Raw genomic sequence first — 22,606 nt, forward strand, 5'->3', positions numbered from 1 at the left:
ACCTTATGAACATTAGGATGATGGTGCAAGGTAATCCATGTAAAAAAGCTTTTCCACAGTTCCCTTGGTTAAAAATAAAGCATTTCTCTGAATGGTTAAAGCATGATTTTTGGGAAAGTTTACAAGGCTGCTTGAAAACTGATGCCAGCTGTCTTCTCATAAATGCATTGCCATTCCCCAAGAGGCATTGTGTGAGTATGAACACACAAAGTTGTGCACCAGCCTTGTAAAAGAAAGTGCTTTTTTAAGCATTTGGGGGGAAAAAAGTGCATCTACAGTGTAAAGGTTCTATCCCCAAAGGGAAAATTTAATACGTACATAATTTTTACAAACATTTAAAAATAAATCCATAATCCATTCAGGCTGCTGCACATATTCTATCATGTCTCATTAATGTCTCTAGCAGCTCTGGTTTGAGTATTGTGGCTTCAAGAAAACGATAGTAGTAGCATTATCTGTGATCCTGAGCAGTATGGTATTTATTTCTAACTACTGTCCCATACCAATTTCATCTTTTGGTTGTGGGCTTTGGAAGATTTAGAAAACAAACTTTTCACAATCTGAAGAGGCACAGACTTTCCACTAAGGTACAATTTGTTGTGGCAGTCTGGTAACCAAGGCCCATCATTTGAGTCACTCTGTTTATCATTCTTGAGCATCTGGATGTATGCTATTATGTAGCCTGTCATGAAGGCATCAAACCCAGCCCGGTGAATACTCCCTCGTGAACAATTAGATGGTGTTACGTTATCTGTGACAGGCAAAGAGGTCACTGCAGAATCACTCTGTAACTGGGCTTTTGGCTCTGCTCCTTCCCTTCCCATTGCCTTTTCCTGCTGGAAGTCTTTGAATGGTGAAGAAATGATATTCTCATTGTCTGTGGCAATGGCAGCGTTCCCATCAACACTGGTATCAACTGCACTATCGGAAACTAGTTCTTGTTCCACATCCATTGAAGTGTCCCCATTACCAGACACTCTTTCTGCATCTGCACTATCTATAATAGGAGCAATCACGTTACTAGGGCAAGACTGTTTGGAAGGGGAACCTTTTTCCTTATCCCAAGCCAACTTTACATCATTCATGGGGCTGCTCAGTTCAACTTTTGTCGACTCTGCTAAGTTCTTCCGCCGTTTCCATTTCTGTTTTCTTGTCTTCCGCTTCGCTTCTTTCTGATTCTCATCCTCATTAATTATTAGATCAATATTGTGAGATTGTGTACATTTCAACCCATCTGGGCACCAGCCATAAGCCTGTGAAGGAGAATGAGAACTATTAGGATAGATTTAAAAAAATTCTGAGAATTTTGCAATGATTGGAATCCAGTCAACCTTTCCTAGGCAGCAGTACTATGATCACTGATGCTAAATGTCCTCACTTGGATCCCAAGGTAGCTCTTTCCTGAATGAAGCAAAAACTCCAGTTTTGTTCTTTTTTTAAAAAAAAAATAACCTATTTAATTAAAAGAAATCTGACTTCCTTGTAACATATTTTAATGGCCAAAATAACACCGGAAAGTTAGATTGCTGATCTAACAAGATAGACTTCTTTTATCTGGGATAGCTTGTCCTCATAGTCTGCATCTAACATTTGAGGCACTAAAACTGTTATTTCCAATTTGGTTTTATAGATAATATTTAAGATCCTAAAATGTAGCTGAAACACCCAATAAATAATACTTAACCGAAAATGGCTGGCAGATGACAATTTTGTTAGCAATGTCAGTTTGAGCCTGGCTGACATCAGCCACAGAGCAAAACCGGTATTCAACATAGGCATCTATGCTGGCAGGATAGCTGCAGAATTCTATGCTGAGATATGGTTTCTTGGAGTCTTTCAACCTGAAGTTTTCTCGTTTGCTGAAATTCAAGAGCAGTATAATAATAGCAAATGTATGGGGATAATTGGTAATTTTTCAGGATTCACTTTTCTTTTACACAATCATACAAAAAGTTAAGAGAATTGAGAAAAAGAGGTATGGTGGGGAAAAAAATCAATTCAAAACAAATACAGAATTGCCACTGAGATGAAAATAAATACAGAAGGGCTATTGTACAGAAGAATACAGAAGTACAGAACTGCACTATTTGTCTACGGGTAGTTTTACAAATGCTATTGCCAGCTAATTCTCACTAGCATTTTTCCTAATGATCCTTGCCTTTAGTTAGTCAACCAAAAGAAAAAGTTCTTATCGTTCCTATTTCATTGTACCATGCTAAGCACAATTATTCCCGTCTCCTCCTCCCATGTTTTCTAGGACACATGGAAAACACAGAAAGCAGATAGATCTGCAATTCCTGCCATATCTTAGTGTTATTCTGAATCAGTAGAGTCACCAGAGCAGAGAGTGAAAAAAGATTTTAAATTTCAGTTCAGAAGAGTAATAAAGCCAGTGGTAATCATAATTAATGGCTAGTTAATCAACCAAAAATCTAATGTTTTTCCTCCCATATTTTCACAAAAGAAGAAAAACAGTTCTTGAAGAGTTAAAAGCACTACATTCAATTTAAATATTTGCATAAATATTTAAATAGAACATATATATAAATGGAATGATCTGTAAGCTGCTTGAAGACTGATCAATCAGAATAAGGATAATTATCTTCTTAACCTTCAGACTACTTGGTCATATGGATATCAGAAGCTTTTTATATGTAAACAAAAAACAGGAGAGGAGCAATGCAACTCCAACATCTGTTAGGATGTTTACAGCATTTATTTGTTAAATGAATGATACATACCATTTCTTATAGGCATACTCTAGATAAGAAGCTACAAAACGTGCCTCAAATTCTGAGGCATATTTTGTGTCATAGATGCCGGCTGGGAACATCTCTGAAAGATCAGCAGTGAAAGTGCCCAGATTGTCAGGTAAGTGGGCATAGAAGCATTGGTAGAGGAAAACTAAATCAATTAGGCCATTGTGCAGAATGATAGGTTTTCTTGCTCGAATTATTTCCAGGAAAAAAGTACGAATTGTCTGACTCCGATTTTCATTTTCCTGTGAGTAAATAAAATAGAAACAATCTTATTTAGGCATCCCATTATGGAAAGTCCTCTTCTGAGTCCTTTAGATTTGGATAGACAAATGGGATGCCAGAAGTTATCTCTTATAGATCTATTATCAAAAGAAAATACAATCTAATATAAAGTATTGCATAGGCAATGCTTACCATTTGTTAGTTACCAACTAAACCATTCATTGAACCACAACTGCATCCTCTAAATATGGCCTTATCAATCTCACAAAAAAGATTATCATCTATTAGCATCTATTATCATATGAGACCTTTTCATCAAAAAGCTTGGACCTGAGTTGGTTTCTAAACCTAATGTTGAGAATAAACTTTCACCAAGTTATGGAACAAAATATTCTGTGAAATCTACTAGGTAAGAAGTCCAGACCCATTTCCCAGTTTCTTTCTTATATTTCCATCAGATTTAGTCCTTAAATTAAGGAATCCTTATACCTTATCATTGCCCCTATGATAGGGAATGCCTTGAGAATATTGCTTGTTGAAGTCAAAGCCATGTTGCACCAGGAATTGCACTGACTGTGGTTCAATTATATAATCATCCATACACAGCAAGGTCAAGTTGTAGATCTGGGAAAGATATGTGTTCTCTATCTGCAAAATAAAAGCCAATCCAATGAAACGGAGGACCATAATTACTATTGCATTGGGAGTATGATCTGTCTCATACGTACATTTGTATACATTTATATGACATACATATTTATTGTGCAGAGAGAATCTCCAGCACTGATTTCAGCTACAGTAAGCAATCTTAACCGAGGAAGCTGAACACAAAATAAGATATTTGTTAGGTTTCTATGTTTCTGTCTACTATTTCTTTTTTGGATAATTGTCTTAAATTTGGGTTCTCTCTCTTTTATGTGAATACAATAATACTCCAAAAATGCAAACGTTTTATAAACTAATGCTAATGACACCAGGCATCATATTTAAATTTCTAAGGTTTGCCTTCAATTTTATTCTCCGTCAGAGGTAGGATTATCTTGTCCTCACAGAAATATCAACAGAAGGCTAGACACAAAACGAGCACCATACCTTGTCAGGAAGGTGTTTAAAACAAGCAACTCCAAGAGACAAAACAGAGCGTGTTTTAGCAGCATTGCAAACTGCTTTATATCGTTCTTCAATGCACCTGTGAGAAACATTAGGCAATTGAATAAGAAGCAAAGACAGAGAATTTAATCTGTAGAGTGCCTGAAAATCCCTGAAAATAGCATTAGTATTGTCTACATTGGGCTAGATAGCAGCTGCCAATACTCGATATGATTTCTAATCTGATGACAGAATCTTGTCATTAACCTGAATACATCCCCTAACTTTAAACAAGGCAAAGATCCTCCCCAATTCCAAGACTATTAGACCCATGTAGTGATGCCTATAGCTAGCATAGTCTATGTTTTCAGAAAGGCCAATTGCTTAAATTATCAAATCTTAATTCATTAATTCCATCCTATAGCTACTGAATGCTTCTATCTAAAAATCTGACAGACGTATATTCGGTAAGTATTGTGAATAAAATATTTGGCCCAACATTAAGAAATTGATCGTTCAGAATTTGGTATCACCTTGACCATAGTACTTCAGAAGAAAAAGAATGGTACAGTACTTACTGATTCAGCAAACTCTTCCTTGTTCCAAGGCCACTAAGTTCCTATGGATAAAGATAACATTTTCAGTCTTCAGTAGAAGATGCAACTACATAAAATAATTAGGGATAATTTTTACCTTACTCTCAAGGAGTCTGATGCAATTTCCCTTTTCTCTTGTTCCAAAGTTAAAACCAATAAAGAACAATTTTACTTACTGTGTCAACAGCAATAAAGCTAGAAGTTTTGATAGCCAAAAGCATGGATGGCCAGAGCTCCTTGAAATTGTCTTCCTGGACATCAATGACGGGCACCCTTAAAGAGGCCATTATAATACAGCTGTTGGGAACAAGACACATATGATCCATTTATTTTAATAATCCAGTTATTCACTTTGTTTTGGGAAAACCATGGTGAAAAAGTAAAATAAGCAAAAGGTTGCCAACCAATCAATTTAAAGAACTGGTACATTTTCTGTATCTACATCCTCTCTTCCATCAAAGCTCAAAAAAATAAAGTTAACATGTCTGAGTTGCAAGAATCCACACGACCTGCAAAAGATGGCAGAGATACAAGAAACTTTCTTTGCTGCCATCTACCGGTCGTCCGGATTTGTGCAGTACTGTTATGTTAACTAACAAAAAGGGTCATATTGCAATGGCCAATCTCTAAGCGGGAGCAGTCTGCGTTCAGCAGAGCTATCTTCTCTGCGTTCCTGGGTACTAAACTGCCTGGGAAAACCAGATAGGAGAGAAAAATAAAAATAAATCGAATCCCGGAACTTACATTCAATTGTATCAATCCCTGGAAGTTTTCAAATTTTCTATTACCCTTAAAAGCTTAGGAGAACTCATCTGCCGCCGATACCTTAAACTTCCGGCGCGTTGTGAATTCAGGGGTCCTTCCCCTGGTGATGGCGCATTTATGTAGCTGTCTATTTTAAGTGCCTTTCGTTGGATGCCAGCTCAGTTATGTAAGATTATGTAAACAGGAGTCCCATTCAAATTACTATAATTAGCAGAAACATGAGTATTCCAGCTTCCTTAAACCAGATGCTTAAAAAGTTTTTCGTACGAAATGGGGTAAACTGTGGGTCTTTCTGCAGATTTTTTAAAAAAAATTAAACCCAACTTCCGAGGCCATCAGAAATTTTCATTTTGCGGCATGTTAGGGTAAGCGCTACATCCAGCCTACTTTGCAAGCAGACCCCCCCACAAGCCGAGAATAGATGCAAGTATGCATTTTAAAACTATTTTTAGAATATCATATTCGGACTTTCACAAAAATTGCCGAGTGGGAGGAAAGATTTCCCATTGCAGTCTTATCAACAACTCGGTGTTTCTTTAAAAAAAAATAATCAGCGGTATAAGCATAAAATATGTGAACTACAAAATAATATCAAGCCAGGCAATCACACTATACGTAAGCATAAATTGGCATGCTGACAATTGGTTGTTTTTCATCAAAATAAATGAACATCGCTAGCTTAACAAGGTATTAATTCTTTTCCTAACAGGTTTTAGCTGTTAAGATCTTAGTTTTTCAATCAATCACTGGGGAAAAAGAAAAGTGACTTCCACGTAAATGAAACCTGGCGGTATGATGATTTATAAAAACGATCTGGAAAAAGAGTTACTCTCTGCTCCTCCCCAACGCTTCCGCCGAATTAAAACTTCGCGCCTCCAAATCGCAAAACCTGCAGGACAACACAAACTAAATCTCGGGTCCATTTGCTGCTTGAAAGATTAATTGCAGGGCAGCTTGCGAAGAACCCCGTCCCCTGTCTCCATTAGAAACACACCTCTTTGTACACGGAGTAAGAATTACGTTAGAAAGTGTGTTGCCTCCAGTTGTAGGAAAGAAACACGTGAGTACGGTAAAATCCTTAAATTGTCCTTTACTTTCACTTCTGCCCAAAGAGGGACATTTATCGATAAAAGAAAAAAATAACCATTGGAAAGCATAGGCTTTTGTGCTTCCTGCAGTAGAACTGTGGTTGGTGGGCGTTGTGCATCCCTTTCCTTTTCAATCTGCTGTTTGTGTAGTTCGTGGTTTGTTCTGTTTGTGTGCACGGTCAGCCGGTAGCGTTTCCGTGACGGCTCTGGGGCTACAAAGAGCCGTACAGATGAGAGGGAAAGGGGAAAAAAGAAACGTTGTATGCCTCCTTTGAAAGGACGTCTGTTTTCTAATAATTGTTCCATTTTTGAGCGTGTAAGAACAAAACAATCCTCCTACACGGATGTTGTTGGCACGTGGTGAGTGGAGCCGACGGCTTTGTTAGGCATGGAAAGCTAGAATAGTCTGCATTAATTTAGGTTATTGAAGGGAAATCGCACTCTTCGAAAAGTGGCGTTTGGTTGCCACAGGGGAAGATTGCCTGGAGGGGGGGAAAGACCTAATCTTTTATTAGCACTGTGAAGTCACTGTAAAAGCTTTGGAATTTTCACCTCTGGTAGGTGAGTCGTTTCAAGAATAAAAAAAGATTCCCATTTGTAGCCCTGATTTCTCCTTACAGCATATTTTTTGCAGATTGCCCACATTTGTAATTTGTGATTATCTGCTTGCATACTAAATTTGGTACAATCCAGAGTATTTATATAAAGCACAAATTGTTACATTTAGATTTGGAAAGAGTTTGATTTAATTTAATGATAACATACTTTATGCTCTCCTTAGCTTGGCAATGAGTAAACGCCAAACGTCAAAGTGCAGCAATCTGGGAAAATCCAAAAATCATCAAAGAAAGGTGAAAAAAGGACTTGTACTTTACAAAGGTAATAGAACTAAAAGATTTTGGTCAAGAAACAGAAGTATACCAAGAGTAGTACTGTATTTTTCCAAAGTCTTGACTTCTTTTTTGTAATGTGACCAAAACTGGATGCAGTATTCCAGGCGTGTTGTCTGGAATACTGCATCCAGTTTGAGACTTTGGAAAAAGTGCAAAGAAGAGCAACTAAGATGATTAAGGGCCTGGAGGCAAAAACATATGAAGAACGGTTATAGGAATTGGGTATGGCCAGTCTAGAGAAAAGAAGGTCTAGGGGTGACATGATAGCAGTATTCTAGTATTTGAGGGGTTTCCACAAAGAAGAGAGTCAACTTATTTCCAAAGCACCAAGAAGGCAAGAAACAATGGATGGAAACTAACTGAGGAGAGAAGCAACCTGGAATTAAGGAGAAACCTCCTAACAGTGAGGACAATTAATCAGTGGAACAGCTTGCCTTCAGAAGTTGTGAGGTCCTTCTACACTGGAAGTTTTAAAGAAAAGACTGGTTAGCTACCTATCTGAAATGGTATAGAATCTCTTGCTTGAGCAGGGCCTTGGACTAGAAGACCTCCAAAGTCCCTTCCAGCTCTATTCTGATTGATTGTATTGAATAAAATTAAATATAATTCATCTTGGGGTGATCACTCCTAACTTAATCTTTTATTTGATTGTACATTATAATAAATTGGAGAGTGAAATGGTAAAAAATTCAATTCCAGATTGATTGCCCCCTCAATGTAGCCCTAAGAAATGCTAACTTTAAAATGTTAATTTCTCTTTACTACAGAAGTGCCAAGTTCTCAGCCTTTATTTCACACATTCAGTGATGCAGTTGAAATCAGAGACTTCCAGAAGAGACTGCTATCTTGGTACAATAAATGTAAACGAGATCTGCCATGGAGGACACTGGTATGGAAAAATAAGGAATGGTTCAGAAATATTTTGTTTTCTTTAAAATAAGGAGATAATTGTTGCATTGGGTTTTCATTCTGTTGCAGGCTGCAACTGAAACTGATGATGACAAACGAGCATATGCTGGTGAGAGCAATAATTCATCTATTTCATCAAACTATATTAAATGCAAAAAAAAATGTGGTCAATTCTCATCAACAAATGAATTTATTTGTTTGGCGTTTGATTATATGTTGATTTGGGTAGCATGCATTTGATTATATATTATTTTTATTAATATAGTTATTAAGGGGCATATCTCTTTTATCAGGCTTCCTTGATCTAGGTATCTTTAATCAGCACTCTCTGATGCTGCTGTTTCCCCTTTGTGCTTGCAGTGTGGGTATCAGAGATCATGCTCCAACAAACCCAAGTGGCTTCAGTGATTAATTACTACAATCGTTGGATGCAGGTGATGCTGAGCTTCTTTCTTTGTGGCAAATTTGCATTTACATTAACCAGCATTCTGGTTTCTGAATGATTTGTGCATCTGTTCTATTTTGCAGAGCCAGTAAATAAACACCTGTTTTTCTTTGTAATGTAGAAATGGCCAACCTTGCAGGATTTAGCTGAAGCTTCGTTAGAGGTAAAAAGATTTTAAATATGTTTATGAATATGCACACATTTATTAACTGTAAGGGAAAAAGGAAATATATATGTATGACCTTATCCTTCTTGGGTTAATTTGGTTTTTTTTCTCATTTCTGTTTGAGAATAGGAAGTGAATGAACTATGGGCAGGTCTTGGCTACTATTCTCGAGGAAAAAGGCTCCAGGAAGGTGCACATAAGGTACTTTAGTTTAGACCAGGGATGGGTTCTAAATTTTTTTACTATTGGTTCTGTGGGTGTGGCTTGTTTTGTGGGCATGGCTTGATGGTCATGTGACTGGGTAGGCGTGGCCAACTCAATGTCACTCACGTCAAGTGGTGCCCCGCCTGGCCCCTCCCCTCCCAGCCATTCCTTGTCACACCCAGCCTCAACGTATCTATAGTTCTGTAAAAATGTTGTTCACCTTTTTTCAACTTTATTATCTACATACTATAGATGCACTTTCATGGACCACTGAAAGGAGGAAATGGCTCACGTGTTTTGCCCAAGAGTGTGATAGGCAACAGGCTTTTAAGGGGCTGCCAGAAAGAAAAGGGGGGGGCAATGTATTTTCGAAAGCACCAGAAGGCAAAACAAGAAGCAATGGATGGAAACCAAACAAAGAGAGAAGCAACCTAAAACTCCTTCCAGCAGCTGCTTCTTGGCTTGTCAATTTAAAGTGACGGCATCTTTTTTTTTTTTTTCCTTCTTCTTTGCCAAGTGATCTCCTGGCTGAGAAGTGAGTCCTGATTTTTTCTTTCTAGCTGATCAGCTGGGAGTCGGGAGGCAGCAAATAGATTGGGGGCAGGGCCAGGCAGAGGTATTTACCGGTTCTCCGAACTACTCAAAATTTTTACTACCGGTTCGCAAGAACGAGGAGAACCGGTAGCAAACCCTCCACTGGTTTAGACAATATTAATGAGTTACTGGTTGAATGGGTTTGGTGCTTAACTTTGGCAAGAAGATAATTCTATTTATTTGGTTTATAGTCACTTCACAAATTGAGCCTGGGTGGTTAATATAGGATTAAATCCAAGAACAAGCCAACAATAAAGAAAAAAACCCAACCCTTGATTCCACTAGAATTGCATGGCCAATAAATTTAAATAAACAAACAAGAACATCCAAGGCTAAACATTAGTCATTTTCACATTCCACTCATAAATGAGCTCATCCAACACATTGCCCTAGGTCAGGTCTTCAAGTCCCTACATAACTTCAACATGGTTGGGAACATCTTAAAGAACTATTAGTCTTCAACAGTATGTCTGAACCTCTTAGAGATGTGTTTTTTAATAAAAACATTGTATTGAAAATACTATGGATACAGCACAAGCTTCTTGTTAAGTGTATAGTAGACATTCAGTTATTTCTTTCCCTTTGCTTTGATTTCTTTATTCATTGGTCTTTTACAGGTGATGTCACAACTGGCAGGTCATATGCCAAGGACAGCAGAAGAACTGCAGAAGCAGCTGCCAGGGGTAGGGAAGTACACTGCAGGAGCTATTGCATCCATAGCATTTGGCCAGGTAATGATGCCATCATTTTGGGTACTTAACCTTGCTTTAGATGCATATGGAAGATAGCATTGGGCATCTATTTCTCTGTTTTGCAAAAATCATCATTCCCAGCTCTCCAAAGATTTTCTATCTAATTGCCCTTTTGCAGCTTTAGGCTTCTTCTATTTTGATCCCATTTATGTGTTTAGAGACCAAAAAAAAAAAGGCATCTCCCATTGCTGGAAGGGCTCAGTGAAAAGATGAAATATTTTCCAGTAGGATGAAGAAGAACCAGTAAAATGGAGGCTATTCTTGTTGCTTTTATTTTTGAGAAATAATGGCTCTATTCACATAAGTTTTATGATACACATTAGTAATTAGTAATATCGGTGACATCCAATAATTGAAATTCTTTTGACCAATCACAAAATTACTACAAAATTAAAATAATGCAACAATAAAATATAACAAGTCGAACAGGAAAGATCTATCATGAATTTTCATGCACAGACGTAAATATCAATATTTTGATTTTAGCTTGGCTCCTGATGTCTACATCAACTGTAAAATGCCTGGAAGGAAGAACAGACAGTCTTAGCCTAGTACTGAAAATATATCAGTTGCAAACAAGTGTGTTTCCCTGGGGATGGATTTGCATAACCTGGAGGCCCAACTGAAAAGGCCCTCTCCCTTGTAAACAACCTACTTCCCTTCATGGAGGTTGGAGGATTTGAACAGACATTTCTAAGATGACCAAGCAAATCTGTACACAGCCTGAGTGGTACTGTGGTCATGAGTATGTTTAGAAGACTCATTGAAATCTATCTCAAGCGTAAAAGCTTGTTGGATGATTTTTGAGCCAGATGTATCTCAGCCCATTCTCCCTCTTTGTGGGGAATCGTTGAAAGAAAGAATGCTATATGTGTTGAAGGAAGGGTGAGAGACTGATTTATCAAATCAGGGAGAGGCACTTCTTTGACATATACTCTCAAATTGTATTCATACTGTATGGTTTTGTATTTGTTTCTAATTTTAACCCTGTACAGCAGCCCTGTAAGGAAGCTCAGTACTATTATTATCCCTTGTTTTGTAAATAGAGGCCCCAAAGCTGAATGAGTTTAGTTTATTTAGGACTAGTCAAGTAATTACTTGAAAATAGGATTTTAACTGCTTTTTAGTCAATGCACTAAAATTCAGTCCCTTCAAATTCATGAAATTGATTGAAACAGGGTTGTAAGTGCCTTTTGTTATCATTCAGCGTCTGATTTTCTTTCTCATTTGTTCCTGAACACAAGTTTTCTTGTGAACTGGTAGATTTTTCTTCAAAATATACAGGTGACAGGAGTGGTAGATGGAAATGTGACTCGAGTTTTGTGTCGTACAAGAGCCATTGGTGCTGATACTGCCAATTCAGCTGCTGCAGACGCACTCTGGTAAGGAAAGACTTTCATTCCCAAAAGGCACTAAGATCTATAAAGTAATAATTAATACAGTAGAGCGGGGGTGTCAAACTCAATTTCATTGAGGGCTGTATCAGGGTTGTGTTTGACCTCGGGGTGTGTGTGGAGTGGGTGTGGCCAGGGTGGACATGGCCAGCTTGATGTCCCTCATGTCGGGGGCACCTGTGGTGGCCCGAGTGCTCTGCCAGAGAAAACAAACTCCTGAGCTCCGTTTTCAGCTGCGATAGCCTCCTGCAACCCTCTGCCAGCAAAAACTGAGCTCGGGAGGTCCACCTGCGGCCCTCCCGAGCTCCATTTTAGGTTGCAATGGTTTCCTGCAACCCTCCACCTGCAGCCCTCACAAGCTCCATTTTCATTGGCAGAAGCACTGCGGGCCAGTCCTTCTGTCAACTCACAAAAGCATTTCTAATCTGCTCTCGAGTTGCCAATAGAAGCAAGGGGGGAGTACATTCCATGTATACGTTCTTCCAACGGTGAATCTCAGATTACCAAACCCGGGGTGAGAGGCGTATCTGTACATCACACGGGAGTGCCTAGTTGGAGAATGCAATTTATGACACAGACTGAGAGGAGGGGGGAACAGTGTCAAAGGTGGGCCGTAACTTACATGAAGGCAGAGCAAACCTCAAGTGAGTAGATGCCGGCGTTCTGTTCCTAATAAATCATTGGATTCCTTTTGAAACTTGGCTCGAAATTCATGATTTAATTAGGGCATCTGTCAGAACCTTCACACCTTCGCTCTTTCCAGGGCGGCCCCGTGGGCCAGATCTAAGCACCCCACGGGTTGGATCCAGCCCTCGGGCCTTGAGTTTGACACCACTGCAATAGAGAATAAAGTGTTTTGCATGTAAGAAGTCCCTTTGAAGTCAAGAGGACTTAAAGGTCTCTGTCCAGTGTAGCTCACTGGGATTGTTGCTGGATGAGAAATCTCAATTAAAACTGCCTTGAATTCCTGCAGAAGCAGCAAGTTATAAATCACACAAAAATCATTTAGGATTGGATTAAACAGTGTGCTGAGGAATGAATAGAAGCTATAAAGAATGATGTTAGGATACCTAAATATAGTGTTTGCATTGATAGCTGAATTTTCAGGATATATTATTTCCATGTTTTTAAAATTTGTCCACAACTATGAAGTCTAAAAATTCTTATTTAAATAATGAAATGAAAGATTCTTAAAATGATGTGTTTATGTCATCAGATTCTATAGAGGAAGAGAAATTTCTCATTCATTTCTAGATAACTTTGGCTCAATGCAAATATTTGATTTTCCTATGGCTTACAGTGAGATAAATAATTGTTTCTAAACAAAATAGGCTTTTTTCTGTTCTTTATTTAACAGAGGTGCTTATTGGCACATCCTTCCCCATAGCCATTGTCGTGGGCACACCTTAAGTAGGAAGCAAAATAAATCAAGAATTTTATAGTCACAAGATATTGTTGTGATAAAATATCTAATATTTTATTCAAGTATTAGGACATTAATATCTTAGTAATAAGTTTTGTCTGTCATATTAAGATGTTAGACTTTTACAGAATGGAATAAAAAGATAAACAAGATACTTGCTGAGCAACTAGCATTCATTCAGATAGTCCCAAATTTACAACTGCAATTGGGACCAGGACTTCTGCCACTAAGACATTACAGTTGTTAAGGGAATTGTGCCCAATTTTACAAAAAAAAATTGTCATTAAGCAAATTATACAGTTGTTAAATGAATCCCGCTTCCCTCATTGACTTTACTTGTTGAAGCTGGCTGGAAAGGTCACAAATGGTGATCAGGTGACCACAAGATGATGCAACTGTTGTAAATATGTAGTAGTTACCCAAATTGCAAATTGCGACTCTGGGGATGTTGCGAAGGTCATAAGTACAACCAGTTGTAAGTCACTTTTTTCAGTGCTGTTGTAACTTCAAACAGTTGTTAAATGAATGGTTGTAAGGTGAGGACAGCCTATATCAGGTTTTTCTTATAATCCATCCTGGAGTTACTAAAATTAAAAGTGAAGTTGTATAGGATCATATTAATAATTTAGGTCCAAAGTGCTCTAAAATAGTAAACTAATGTCTGACACCAGAGGGAAGATTTGGAGAGGTTTTACAGATGATGGGTAAGGTTAATACAGGTTGTCCTTGACTTACGACCACAATTGAGCCTTAAATTGCTGTTGTTTAGCGATCTTGTTAAGTGACCTTTGCCTCAGTTTATTACCTTTCTTGCCACCATTTTTAAGTGAATTACTGCGGTTGTTAAGATGGAACACCGTTGTTAAGTGAATCTGGCTTCCCCCTTGACTTTGCTTGTCAAAAGGTCACAAAAAGTGGTCACATAACCCCAGGGACACTGCAACTGTCATAAATATGAGTCAGTTGCCAAGCGTCTGAATTTTGATCACATGACCTTAGGGATCCCTGTGATGGTTGTTAAGTGTGAAAAATGGTCTTGAATCAGTGCTGCTATAACCTTGAATGGTCACTAAATGAACTGTTACAAGTCGAGGACGACCTATACCTGCGAAGACTTACCAATGACTGTAATGAATAGAATAGAAAACAGATTACAATGTAATATTTGACACATACATGCTATAAATGATGGCATACATCCTGAAGAAAGAAATTTGGTGGTGTTTTTTGATTTGGGGATTTTGAGGGGAAATCTTGGTTATAATGGTATACTTTTGGTATACTTAAGATTCTGTATACATAACAAAATGCAGTATATAATTTCTCAGGTTTGAAGAGAAAACTAAACATAATTTTTAATGTGGTACTTGTTACTCCACATTTATTTAGTTTCTACTTCATGAAAAAAAATTAATTTAATTATCATCTCAGCCATTCCAGAGAGTGCAGGGTTGTCTCATGTTATACCAAATTGTATGCAATGCAATTTGTGTTATAGCGGGAGATCTTTTGAACAAGTGAACCATATCTTTTTCTAACTTGAATTCCTCTCCTATGGTATATAGCATTAATGAATAACAGTGCTATTGTTCTTAGGGCTTTAGCCCACACTCTGGTTGACCAGACCCATCCAGGTGACTTTAATCAAGCAATGATGGAATTGGGTGCAACTGTGTGTACTCCCAAGACCCCATTATGCATGGAATGTCCAGTGAAACAGCACTGCAGAGCTCTCCATCAAGTAAGGACACCCTGTTTGTTTGAATGCTCCACCCAGATCTGCAAGAATGATATGCGGGAGGCTTTGTTCTTTGTGGGGTGGGGTGCGCTGGCTTTGTATCTTAAACTAATTGTATCCCCTCACTCCTTCCACTTTCCCACGCTATGAAAAGCTTCAAAATTTGAGTCGTTCAGGGTGACCTACCGATTCCAAAGTCAGTCTGCTGGGCCAGTATCTCTTCCGATACAATTTATAAAATTTTGGTCCTTATCGGTGCATTTCAAACACTTTAATCCACATTTATCTTCCGTAAAATGCCCTGCGAAGTGGAGAAAACGTCCTCACACCACCACGGCCATAACCACGCCAACTCCTCTGCTTTAGTATGATTAAAGTTTGTGATGGAGGGGTCCTCAATGGACCGTAACCTTATCTCTTTTACAATCTACTAGAACAAATGAGCCTCACAATGTTCTGTCCCCATCTCACACACGCACACAGTCAGCCAGGGGTTAAATAAAACTTGCAGACAATAAATTCCTTCGATAACAGGATTGGCAGCAACCCAGTAGCTGCTTGCCAAGAACTTTACTCACAGAGAGAGGTGTTCCTCCTCCGTCAGATAAACCAAAACAAATACACAAAGTCAAAGAATTGTCAAGTTCAGTCCATATTAAATCCAAGGCAGGCAGATAATATAGTTTCAGAGATACAATACGACTCGCTAGTTGTTTAGTTTTGTCCGTCACAGAGCCTGAATGGCCACCACACCCCCTTTTATCCCCTGTGGGGTGTGGTCCAGTGACTCAGCTTAATCTCTAGCATGTCTCCTTTTCTGCTGTGTGCACTTGTCTCTCCGGCGCTGGCGTGGATCCAGCCAAGACTTATCTCCGTCACTGTCCGACTGCGACTGATCAGAAATACCTGGCTCCTAGCCAATCTCTTCTCCCTCGGGAGACACCTGAGGCATTACCAGAGAGGAGGGTCCTGGAGAGGGAGGCCTGGCCAACTCCTCTCCTTCACCTTCGGAGTCTTCTCCCTCCGATAAGACGGGCTCGGGGGTCGGAGTCACAACACACAAGCAGTTTACACTAAACTTTTTATTTACATAAAATAAAACAAGATCTCTTCAAAAAGAATATTAGATGTCATTCTTTTTCTTAAGTGTCCTGTCAGCTCTCTGGTGCAATCGCTCTATGTGATTGGTGTTCGGGCTTTTCTTCCTCAGAAGGAAGAGGCTTTAGTGACTTCAGCTCTGCCTCTGATCCCGAAGAGGATGTCTGCTGGCAAGCATCTCCTTTTATACTGTCGCAGTGGCAGTTAGGGGAGAGCATAGAAAAGCCTGGGAGATTCAAAGCCAGGAGCTGCTCTCTGATTGGCTTATTTAATTGTCTAAGCCAAAGGCCATTAATAGGCACAGCAACTGTGAGGGAATTTTTCTCTCACAAAGTTGTAGCCTTATTATTAGGCTAACAGTGCAAGCCTATTCAAAAACACTCAAAAAGTAAATCTAAGATCTTGAAGAGTGACTTATTTCTGAATATATATGCATGCTAGCCTAATAATGTTGCCCTAGTGAGGCTTTGTTATATTTGTATTTATCAGAATGTAAATTATTTTTCACAATCTCTGCCACATAGCAATTCTCCTACAACTCTCTTTTTTTTAAAGTGTTGACTGTTTTCCCCAATCTGGGCATACGCTAGTTGCTTGGAATTCAACTCCCAGAATTCTTAGTAATGGCCATCATCATTTTAGCCATTGTCTATCCACTGCAGGATGAAGGCCTCTTCCGGATGTTTCCAACCAATACGGTCCTGAGCTTTCTTTTGCCAATTGGGCCCACAATACTTGCGGATGTTGTAGATCCATCTTGTTTTAAGTCTCTTTCATGGATGCTTTTTATCAAGTGGGTTCTATGACTGTCTTGGTCCAACTGCCATCAGTTCTTCTTGCTAAGTGACCAGCCCATTTCCATTTCAATTCTTTTACTCTCTTGATGATATCTCATACTTTCGTTTGTTCTCTAATCCATGTGCAGGTTTTTCTGTCTTATCTTGTAGTGCCGAGCATGTATCTTTCCATATCTCTTTGCGCCACTCGTAGCTTTTCTATCGATCGTGAAATTAAGTGTATATGTTTCCCCTGGAAGCTCTAAAAATTGAAATTTGCACCTTTGGAGAGTGCATGTGTGCATTATTTATTTACTACAAAAAACTCTATGAGAAAGGCTGCTGCATAACATAAACCTTGCAGTCCAATTTTTGACTTGGCTTAATCTTGACTTGGAATCATGATTAATTGAACCCTAAAATAGGCAGGTCTTCGTTTCTTTCCAGACACGTCTCTCCCTGTTGTTACCTTCACCCTCTTTCTATACTTTTACCAGTACAAAAAACCTTTATCCTTTGCAGGTGGAAAAGCATCGGTTAAATTCCACCAAGAGACTGTTAGGAAAAACTGCTTCTGAAAGCCTCCCTGTGTTAGATATGGAGGAATGTGGTAAGTGCTAAGAAAGGTTTTATATTACCATGATGATTGTTTACACTGAGAATGAGAATTAAGGTTTTATAAAAGCGAGGAAGACTCTCAGAACTTCATTCCCAACTAACCTCTTTCTCCAGACATTGCTTCATTGTCCTGATGATGCATAAGGAGGGGCAGAATTGTGAACATGCTCTCAAATCAGCTGGTTTAACCCCTCAAGAGAAATAGTATTTTTGTCTTCGTATTACCTTCATTATTAAGGCTTTAACAATGTCCTTGTGGGAAAAAATGGATTGAATGTGTGATATGCTTCTAAACAGCCTACTCGTTTGGAAAGTTTGCATCTTTAAAGTGAGGTTGTCTTTGCTGCAGGGGACATTCAGCTTTCATTTTTGAATGTAATCATGGGATCTGGAGGTCTTGGCAAATGGATAAAAAATAGCATCTTTGTGTAATGCTTATTTTATACTTGTTAATATTGCTATTTTAAATGTATTCTGTTCTAGTCTGTTTATTAATTTAGCTTTCTTGGGAAGGAAGGGTGGGAGGTGAGTTGAACTTTGTCACCATGGGATGGGCAGAGTTGGAGGAACTGTGGTTCTTCTTGCCAAGCCAAGCCTTCCTGTCCTAGATGTCCATGAAACGAGACTATAATGAAGCACTACTCCTGCTACTGTCAGCATTTCAGAGTTTGGCTGATCTCCTGCTGCTTCCTTCTCATTATCAGCTGCTGTCTCAGGGAGCTGTTCCCTCTGCCTGCCTCCTTCAGTACCATGGGAGCCCAGCCTTGGTGTCACTAATTTCCCAAAAAAGACTACCAAGAAGCAGCCCAGAATAGAACACACAGCCACATGCGTGCTACAGAGAAGATGCAGTGATGGGAATCCAGAGTACTTTCTTGTGAGGAGGGCCAGCTCAGGTAACCAGCTGAAGAAGAAACCAAGGAAGGCTAAGCATTATTATTATTATTTTTAATTTGATTTATATGCCGCCCTTCTCCAGAGACTCAGGGCGGCTTACAATGCGTTAAGCAATAGCCTTCATTCTTTTGTATATTTTATACAAAGTCAGCTTATTGCCCCCACAAACTGGGGCCTCATTTCACCTACCTTAGAAAGGATGGAAGGCTGAATCAACCTTGAGCCTTGGAGAGATTCGAACCAGCAGAAATTGCAGGCAGCTGTGTTAATAACAGGGTGCATTAAACCACTGTACTATCAAGGCTCTTATCATTATCATCTAATATTACATCTCCAGTTCTAGTTCTGTAGCAGTTATAGAAATTTGGATCTTGATCATGAAATATCTTTTATCTTTTTTTAAAAAAATAAATTACCAGGAAGGATTGTTTCTCTGAAGGTTTGTAGGGGTTTTTCTTAGGATAAAGAAGCCAATTTTATCTTGGTAACTTTGAATAAGAAACTATAAATATGTGAGCATCTGTAGGCCTGAACCAAGAGCCAGTTTATTTGTATGTCCATTCCAGATACTATCCAGTGGTGTGGGCCCAAGCATCTTTTGATTAATGACATGTTTTTCCACTCTCATTGAGAAAACATTTGAATAACGAAGTTTATTGAATTCCTTTATCTATGTGAGGGAAAGACTGCTTTTAACAGAGAATACTCATTCCTTACATAGTTACTGTAGAAATATCATTTTAGCTGAAACCATTTCAATAGCTTTTTTTTTTTTTTTTTTGAAGCAGAGAGTTCAAATTCACACATGTAACCATTGTGTTATATTAAATTGCACTGATTAGACATTTTCTTGTAGGTCTGCTAGCTGGACTGTGGGAGTTCCCTAGCATCCTCCTTGATCAAGGGCAGGAAAAGCAACAGAAAGTGATTCTGGCAGATTACCTCCTAGCCTCGCTTGGCAATGACTTGGCAGTGAGGCAACTACAGTATGTCGGAGAGGTAATTTGGATCCCAGATAGGAATTGGTAATGTTTTTATAATCAGCCATTGTTAGCCAGTCTTCCAACAAGTTTCTCCCATGTTTTTGCTGTGTCTTGGATCTTCAGCCCAGTTCACTTTGCGGTAGAATTAGCATTAGAAGTTCTATTGCTATTTACAATTATAGTAAAGTTTTAGAGTAGAGTAGGTGCATGGAACCAAGATGAATGTACTACATTTGGAAAATGATTGTTGGATATTGAAATTAGCCAAGGTTGCAAACAGATAGCTACATAGCAGTGAAATTAGTTCCCCCAGAAATGTGGGCAGCAGAATTTAGCAGAATTTATCAGTTTATTGTGTTACTAAGACTTTTAAAACTTGCAAGGTTACAAAAATATTGATCTTAATTCAATTTTAGCCTTATCCAAATTGTTATAAAGTATGGTTCAATGCAGCAGATTTTTTTCCCCCATATCTTTGCTCCTAAATCCAGATAACATGTCCCTGCAGCTCCTTGTCTCAAAGCAGGGAAGAGTAAAGGTTAGAAAAGAAAACTCCTCTCCTTGGGGCATTTAGTTTCTATCTCTACCATTCAGTGTCTTCCTTCTGTCCATCATAATATTGAGTTACAGGATCCATCTACATATCCACCACTCCCTCCCCAGGTGCTCCATATCTTCTCCCACATCCGCCAAACATATCTGATCTATTTTTTGAATGTGGACAAAGATGAGGAAAATTGGAATAGGAATGTGGAACTGCCAGCATCCCGATGGGTGACCAAAACAGAATTTCAGATATCAGCCATCTCCACAGCTATGAAAAAGGTACTGAAAATCTGAGATTTAAACACTTTCATAGTGGATTTTTTGCATTTCTCTAAAAAGTTGTATGTGAGGAATCAATATGTAGGTAAATGTGTTAGATTTGTATTTTGCCTTTCCTGTAGGAATACATTACAATTTATGTAGAATCAGTTGTCCATTTTCTTCTATCCCAACCTCCTCCCTTGAGATACCGATTGGCCCGGAGACATCCAGTGAGATTTATGGCAGAGGGTAGACTTAAAAATTGCAATTGTTTCATTTCATATGAATGCCATTTGCTTCATTGTTCAGACAATGTGCTTCCAAGGAATGTTGATAGAAGACTTCAGTGCACAGAAACAGAAACCATCCTGTCTCCCCACCTCTCTGTGGAATTAGAACCAATTCTATGCAGACACTCAAGCCTGTCAGTGTAACAACTTGGGGCCCCATTGATGTCTCTATGTTGTACAGTAGAGTTGATAGGTTCATGTGTAGCTATGTCAAGATTTCTAATCATAGATACATTTGCAAACATTTAACTGATTTCTCAATATATTCATGCACAATGTATAAGCATCTACAAAATGGAATCAGATGTACAGGGTTCCTGAGAACAGAACTTGCTCTTAGTCCCATATTCTTTTCAGTCTTACTATATATAGGCTGGACATTGCCATATACTATCCACATTAAAAATGGCCCTAGAATTATTTGAGTATATAGTTTCTGTGTTCTTTTTCAGGTCTTCAAAGTTTTTGAAAAATGGAACTGTAGAATCAACGATGCCCAAGTAAGTTTATCTTTTGATAGAACCAAGCAGATTTTGCTCATGCCTTGTTTAGCTTCCTATTCTTAGTCTCTTGCCTCTTTTTAAAGTCCCAAAATTGGTCAGTGAATTGACTTGTGGTTGGCCAAGGTACTAATCACAGTAGTGCTTACAGGATCAGGTAGGAGAGGATGAAATAGGTGACTGTTTGCAGGGTCTTCTCTGTTAAATCTCTACCTGTGTATCATTGTACAGGTTGTGAAGAAGAAGAAACGGGACTCTCTCAGGACCAGCCAATTAAAGCCTGAAGAACAGAGTAGTTCTTCCAAGAAGCTGCTTTCTTTGCATTCATTTCTTAGAACTGGTCTTAATAGCTGATGGCAAGTTCAGGCACAGTATAGAAAAAACATGAAGAGTGTACATCTTTGCACTCCCAGTATTCTGATACAGTATTTTGAAACCTGGGTCAATCATTTTTTTTGAAGGGCTTGTGAATAAGATCCTCTAGGGACATATGTCTGCCCAGTATGGCTAATATGAGATACTGAAGCATAATGCTGTGACATTGTCATCTGATTTCCTACTGATTTACTAAATGTCTTATTAAATAAGCACTGCTCTTAACCTTGCATGCCCAACCACAATTTGAATAGTGCCAAAGAAAGCTACCAACTAGCAGATGTTTTGGGATATGGCACATTGAAAGAATGTGGCAAAGCAGGATAAGTATTATTTTTTAGAGCCAGTTTCTTTTGGGAACAGGTACCTGAATAATCATTGTTTGTCTACACGCTACTTTGTATTGCATGCCATTTTCCTGTATGATCAATTATTTTAATGCTTGGAATGTCTTGTTTTATAACTGGCTTCGCTAATAAAACCTTAATTATTGTTTATTTTTAAAAACTTGTGAGCTTCCATTTTTAGCTGTTTTCTCAAAACTTAGTAAATTGATGAGAATGAGGTTGAAAAGTGAACTGATCCCCCTGATTCTTCAATCAAAATACAGTGTACAGAGTTATAATCCATTCTGTATTTTAAAATGATTTGTTTCACTTGTTCTAGCAAAGAGAAACATGACTCTGCTATCCAAGGCAATATATTCAAGAACCTCCAATATTTGGACAAGTTACCACTTCACTACCACTTTCAATAATATTCAGTAGCATTCAGTAACAGCAAGTGGATGTAGCTGATGCTTCATTAATAGGAGTAACCATTAACTTAATTAAACCATGGATACTTTCCAATAACATCTAAAGAAATGAATTAAGTAAATCTCTTCATATTCAAAGGATTTTGAAATGAGAGCCCTTCTACAGAACAATTTTGGACATATATTAAGATTTATTAGCAATATATTTTGAGAATCACAACATCTATTCAGAGTTCTTCATATTAGATAAAGTTTAAGTCAGGTTCTTTTCACATTTTAGGAGTATAAATAGCATAATAATAGCTACATTCCATCTGTATATAAATGTTCTGATTGTTAAAAAGATGTTCTGATTCATGTGAGAATGGCTAACAGATACACTTGCCTCCTGTTTGTCTAGTTAACACTAAATTTAGAGGATGCAAGAAGGTAAGAACAGAGAGAACTGAATTTCTTCCAATAGTAAGA

General features: G+C 38.4%; 2 protein-coding genes across 3 annotated transcripts; one reads left to right on the top strand and one right to left on the bottom strand.

Moving 5' to 3' along the window:
* Positions 1-282: 282 nt before the first annotated feature.
* On the bottom strand, positions 283-5,499 carry TOE1 (target of EGR1, exonuclease). 2 transcript variants are annotated; one of them, XM_070939609.1, is made up of 8 exons: positions 5,411-5,499; positions 4,843-4,963; positions 4,649-4,689; positions 4,074-4,170; positions 3,471-3,629; positions 2,742-3,001; positions 1,685-1,859; positions 283-1,253 (listed from the first exon to the last, which is right to left on the bottom strand). In XM_070939609.1, the coding sequence occupies exons 2-8, from the start codon at positions 4,951-4,953 to the stop codon at positions 486-488; spliced, it is 1,611 nt and encodes a 536-aa protein (XP_070795710.1). In that variant the 5' UTR covers positions 4,954-4,963; positions 5,411-5,499; the 3' UTR covers positions 283-485. The 2 variants fall into 2 exon arrangements, with proteins under 2 accessions (XP_070795710.1, XP_070795709.1); XM_070939608.1 differs by lacking the exon at positions 5,411-5,499 and having other exon boundaries at positions 4,843-4,983.
* Positions 5,500-5,773: 274 nt separating this feature from the next.
* Positions 5,774-21,787, top strand: MUTYH (mutY DNA glycosylase). The gene is given in 17 exon segments (XM_070939610.1): positions 5,774-5,795; positions 5,798-5,858; positions 7,301-7,398; positions 8,180-8,301; positions 8,391-8,430; positions 8,682-8,755; positions 8,888-8,929; positions 9,062-9,133; positions 10,348-10,461; positions 11,767-11,864; positions 14,896-15,040; positions 17,434-17,521; positions 18,234-18,425; positions 19,283-19,425; positions 20,073-20,234; positions 20,959-21,006; positions 21,238-21,787. Coding segments are annotated over 17 exon segments (1,629 nt in total). The 5' UTR covers positions 5,774-5,788; the 3' UTR covers positions 21,361-21,787.
* The last annotated feature ends 819 nt before the right edge of the window (positions 21,788-22,606 follow it).

This window comes from Pituophis catenifer, unplaced genomic scaffold (assembly GCF_029215685.1).
Source record: "Pituophis catenifer annectens isolate HBS135680 unplaced genomic scaffold, rPitCat1.0.hap2 SCAF_3, whole genome shotgun sequence".
Taxonomy (NCBI): Eukaryota; Metazoa; Chordata; class Lepidosauria; order Squamata; family Colubridae; genus Pituophis; species Pituophis catenifer.

Coding starts and splice junctions, on each gene's coding strand:
- TOE1 (XM_070939608.1), bottom strand. CDS start 4,983: ATGTGTCTTGTTCCCAACAGCTGTATTATAATGGCCTCTTTAAGGGTG. Junction 1,860..2,741: donor GAGTATGCCTATAAGAAATG/GTATGTATCATT, acceptor CTTGAATTTCAG/CAAACGAGAAAACTTCAGGT. Junction 1,254..1,684: donor TCATCTGCCAGCCATTTTCG/GTTAAGTATTAT, acceptor TCTCCTTCACAG/GCTTATGGCTGGTGCCCAGA.